The sequence below is a fragment of the Acanthisitta chloris genome, unplaced genomic scaffold (genome assembly GCF_000695815.1).
Source record: "Acanthisitta chloris isolate BGI_N310 unplaced genomic scaffold, ASM69581v1 scaffold1902, whole genome shotgun sequence".
Lineage (NCBI taxonomy): Eukaryota > Metazoa > Chordata > Aves > Passeriformes > Acanthisittidae > Acanthisitta > Acanthisitta chloris.
The window spans coordinates 81474-86191 of NW_008661989.1; the positions used below are offsets into that span (position 1 = coordinate 81474).

A 4718-nucleotide genomic window follows, 5' to 3' on the forward strand; every position below is an offset into this window, starting at 1 on the left:
ACTCAAATGTTCTGTTTCTTTCCACTGAAGGGTCCCTGAACAGCTCTAAATCTTAGCTTATGTTTATTTTGCACCACTACAGTGACCAGTAAAACACAGACAGAATGCATCAGTAAACCTGTCCAAGGGGGCCACTTATCACCACTGGGAATAGGACCAGTTTAATAAGTATAATTCCATATAATCTATCATATAATCATGAGATGGCAAGTACTTTCAGGAACTAACCACTTGGGCTGGAGTCAAACTGGTGAGTTCGAAGTGAAAAGCTCTCTGTCCTATTACTAATCCCCTGAGCTATGGAAGGCCCAGCTGGCAGTTCTGCAAAGGTCCACACAGCTTTTCTTGAAAGGCAGGAAAAATAGCTACAATTTTAAGAAAAATAAATCAAAACAAACAAAAAAACCTCCACAGTTTCAAGAACAGTTATATTTTTCTTAAAATAATCTCTCTGAAAGTAGCAGACTGTACACATTTTACAAGAATAAACAAACTTCTCTAATATTTATCCACAAATTGGGAGTCAGAGATCAGTGCAAATTTCTGCTGACCGGCAGCATTTATTCTATAAACTTTGGGTATCCTAAGTGGTCCATCATTGAACAACAGATATCTTCAATCTGTCTAATCTCTTCATGGGGCATGTTTTTTTTCCAGGCATGAATGCTACTTGGTGAAATTTCCCCTTCATAAGGAAGATAGAAAAGACTGGTGGAGGTGGCAAATAATATTTGGTTTAAGCTAGCAGGAGGAAGAGGAATACCAAGAAAGGCAAAAATTTTTTCAGCTGTCTTTTGAGGAAAGCTCACAATATCTTCAAACTTGACCAGCTGATAATTTGTTGGCAGCAAGTCCCCATTTATTCTCATTGCTGCTGCTGTGTTTGCTAGCCATAAATAGGACAACACAGAAATAGCATTTGAATTAGAATTTGAAAGTTCTTTCCTTAATGATTCATATTCAAAGGCATAGCCTTCATTTAAACTGCATTTTTCTTTACCATTCTCCCCTTTAAACATTGCAGCCAAGTGTTGAGGAACACTTTTCAAGGAGTAAAGGTTTGGCTTATTTTTGTACAACATTGAGTAGATCCATGCCCGTGGGTCCCTAACTACATATAATGCTTTCATTGACGGTCCTAGGATTTTCTGAAAGAAGGGAAGCTTTAATGTCCAGCTTCCACTACTTAAACTAAGCACAGGTCGTGCATTAGGATAATAGATGAGATGTCTTCTGAGTTCCCTAATGTATTCAGCATCTTTTTCTTGACTCCCTCTTGCCCTGCTTCTTTGCTCTGACAGGGACTCTCTCTTTTTGGATCTTTTCTTTTTCTCTTTGCTTAAGGTAGAATGCTGAGCAATTTTACTTCTGCTAGCTTCATATAAATGAATGTTTTGTAAATGCAACTTTGTGTCTCGAACCAGAGACTGGAGCCACCCTTGGATAAGACGAAAATTACCATTCTGAACATCAGAAACCTTCCATTCACATGGATCTACAAAGGAATCAATTTCAAATTCAGTCTCAGGAATTTCAAGATAGGGTGTAGGTATCCTGATGTATAAGAAGTCACTGGTATTGAAAAACAGCTGTTTTAAAATTTCTGCACCAGAAGCGGGAAGTGAAGTAATGATAACATCTGGCAAAACAACAGGGTTTCCTTCTAATTGTTTGGCTTTATTGCCTTTATCATGTTCTAGCCTTGTCATGTCACTGCTCCATTTTGCACAGATGGGCTGAGTACACATGCTCCACACATCCACCAATTCAATAAGCCACAGTGTGACAACCAGTATCAGGATCCAGCGCAACATTTTACCAAAGGATATGTAAAACCGCCACTGAAAAGCCAGTATGACCAAACTGACACCCAGAATTAACCCTGCGATTACATTCACTTTGAATCCAAATGGGAACACTACCCTATTATTTTTCATCTGTTTTTTCACAGATTCAGTACCAAGACCAAACTTGGTCACTTTATTTTCATTAACTACTTTGGCAAAACCACCAAATCCCAAGTAATCGAACCTTGCTTTTAAATTCTGGTACTCAGTCACAACATAGATGGTATTTTCAGTGTTGTTGACACTAAGTGAAATCTGAAATCCAGATTTTGCATTATCTATGAGTCTACAATTAGAAACATTGACATACGGGCCATAGAAAAGGTAAACAATCCTTGTAAGTGTGTTTTTCATTGGAAAGGTAACATTAACAAACTGAGTCCATCGCTTTTTGAATTCAGCAGCTTGTTCAGCCTCCTGTATCCTAGCAACAGGACTACTCCCACGATGATCAAACCAAAACATCTTGTAGTGGGCATCCCACACATCCATCATTGCTCCATTGTACTTGTTCTTAAACTTATAGGGTATGTATTTAAAATCAATGTCAAGATTATGAAAAAAGGCACTGACAGAATTAACAGGAGAGTCTTCCTCCTTCTCAATATGATCTACTACTAACAATGTCTGAGAATTTAAGAGCAGCAAAATGCGATACACACTTTTCAGTTTCATTGCTGATGTGTAAGCAGATACTGCCTCACCACTCACAAACATCATGTCTCCAGCCTGGGAGGCTGTTATAATTTCTCCAGTTGAATCTCCAACCTCATCACCAATCCACTTCAGCCACTGGGCACACTCACCAAGCTGTCCCTCCCAAGGCTGGTTGCACTGGCTTGTAGGAGACGGAGCAAAGACCAAGACGTTGTTCAGGTGGCTGAGTTTGGGTCCATAAAGAGCCTCAGATACAAACACCTGTCCATTGGGTGCAAAAGTGAAAGAGTTCTGATCAGGATGTTCATGTCCTGGATTGAAACTTCTCCACCCTTCAATCCAGGTATATGGTTGAAAGTGAACAATATCATAGACAGCACGCCCTCCAAGTTTTCCAGACTTAAAGGACACAAAGGTGTTTGCCTGACTGTTTGGCAATCCAGCCCCATAAGTAATAACTCCCCAGTTAGGAAACACATGCATTTTAGCAGTACCATAGTCAGGAGGTGGCCGAGGAGTGATTTCAGCAGCGTACCATATAAATTCAGTGTGTAATGTACTCCACCTCTGTGCAGTGGATGGCACCATTGGCCCATCCTTGGGTCTGTGTCTTCTAATCTGCTGTGCCAGCCAGTTGCCAGCTCCATTCTTCATGATAAATTTATCCAAGAAAACCAGTTGGCTCTCAGGACCATAAAACCAGTTGTAATTAGAATCCGCTATGCCCACAGTCCTCTGAAAGCCTGGTAATAGGGTGGCATAATAAAACCAAAAGTGCATTTTGAGCCAGTTGTTCTCCAAGTTGTTAATACCAAAGTGGCGCTGGGCCAGGAAAACATACTGGGTCACTGACTTGGCTGTGTAACTCCCATAAGCTACTCCCTCATCCAGAGACCCATCTACAATATGGTTGAGCAGAAACATTGTTTTCTCCATGGCATCAACAACAGTGTGTTTCCAAATATTTGCCTGAGATCCTTTGTCGACTCCTACAACTAAAGCCCCAATAAGCAAAGCAAGCATATTGGTTGCCTGGTGATTATGGAGAAGCTGCTTTCCCCAGGAACGAACTTTTGAGTACTCATACATTTCCTCACTTACAGACCATATCTTCTCCAGGTACTTTTGTCTTCTCTCATTTTCCAGTGAATTATACAAGAAGTCAAAAGCAGTGGCAAATCCTGTTAGGGAGTGACCGAGTGGTACTTCATCTCCAGGTGCATTCTCAACCAACCAGTTTTTGTAGCCAGCCATTCTATCCATATATTCTAGGGCAAAATCAAACGCAGCTTTATCTTCGGGGCACAGCAAACAATAAAACGCTAGAGGTGGCAGATTGTTACCATAAATCTCATTCCACTTTGCAGCAAAATCAACGTGCTTGGGTGGAGGTAGGTAGTATAAAGGGTTGGATAGCATAACTGTCACTGCATTTCTGATGGCTCTAAATAGATGCAAATGGCTCGTACGAGCCTTCTGCCTCAGTGCCTGAACATCTTGAGCATCGAAATACAAGCTTGGATGAAGAACCTGTTTTTTCAGCTTCTTCTCAGCACTAAGACCTTCAAGTTGCTGTTTTTCATATTGATCAACATTTTCTATGAAAGTCACCCAATCAGAGTAATTGCTTACAGATTCTTCAAAAGTGAAGACAGCAAACATCATTAATGCTAGAAATAAAGTATGCCCCGTGAACATCAGAGCCATGATCCATTAGGCAGCTCCTCTTCCCCAGACATGCATTTCCTAAAAAACCGCCATGTTCAGATATCAAACTTTGATGCAGTTAATAAAAAAAAATAATATCTTAAGGCATATTTTTAGGAGTAAAGATTTAGCATATACTGTGCATTATAGCAGAGGCTCAGACTGCTTGTAATCTGAGATACAACATTGAAACAAGGCTCTTGAAAATTAAATCTCAGGTGCCTTGTCTGTTCGGTTTTCTCAAACACAACACCACAGCATAAACTCTAAAATTAGAGAAAAAGTAAAATCACTGAGCTATGCATATAAAACACAGGTTGACAATGCACAGTAAGAGACTGGAATACTATCTCTTTATAACTTGAAAACTTGACTCGAAAAAAGGAATCAGTCATACATCAGCTTTTTTAAAAAAGCTTTCAATCAGGTCAAATTCCACTTTTACAGCTGTGAAAATCTCCATCGATCACAAAATTATGTAATTTATTCAAAACAATGCGTGATATT

General features: G+C 39.8%; 1 protein-coding gene across 1 annotated transcript; it reads right to left on the reverse strand.

Moving 5' to 3' along the window:
* Nucleotides 1-560: 560 nt before the first annotated feature.
* DSEL (dermatan sulfate epimerase-like) lies at nt 561-4211 on the reverse strand. Its single transcript, XM_009070409.1, has one exon. It carries the CDS (start codon nt 4209-4211, stop codon nt 561-563), a length of 3651 nt encoding a protein of 1216 aa, XP_009068657.1.
* Between the last annotated feature and the right edge of the window lie 507 nt (nt 4212-4718).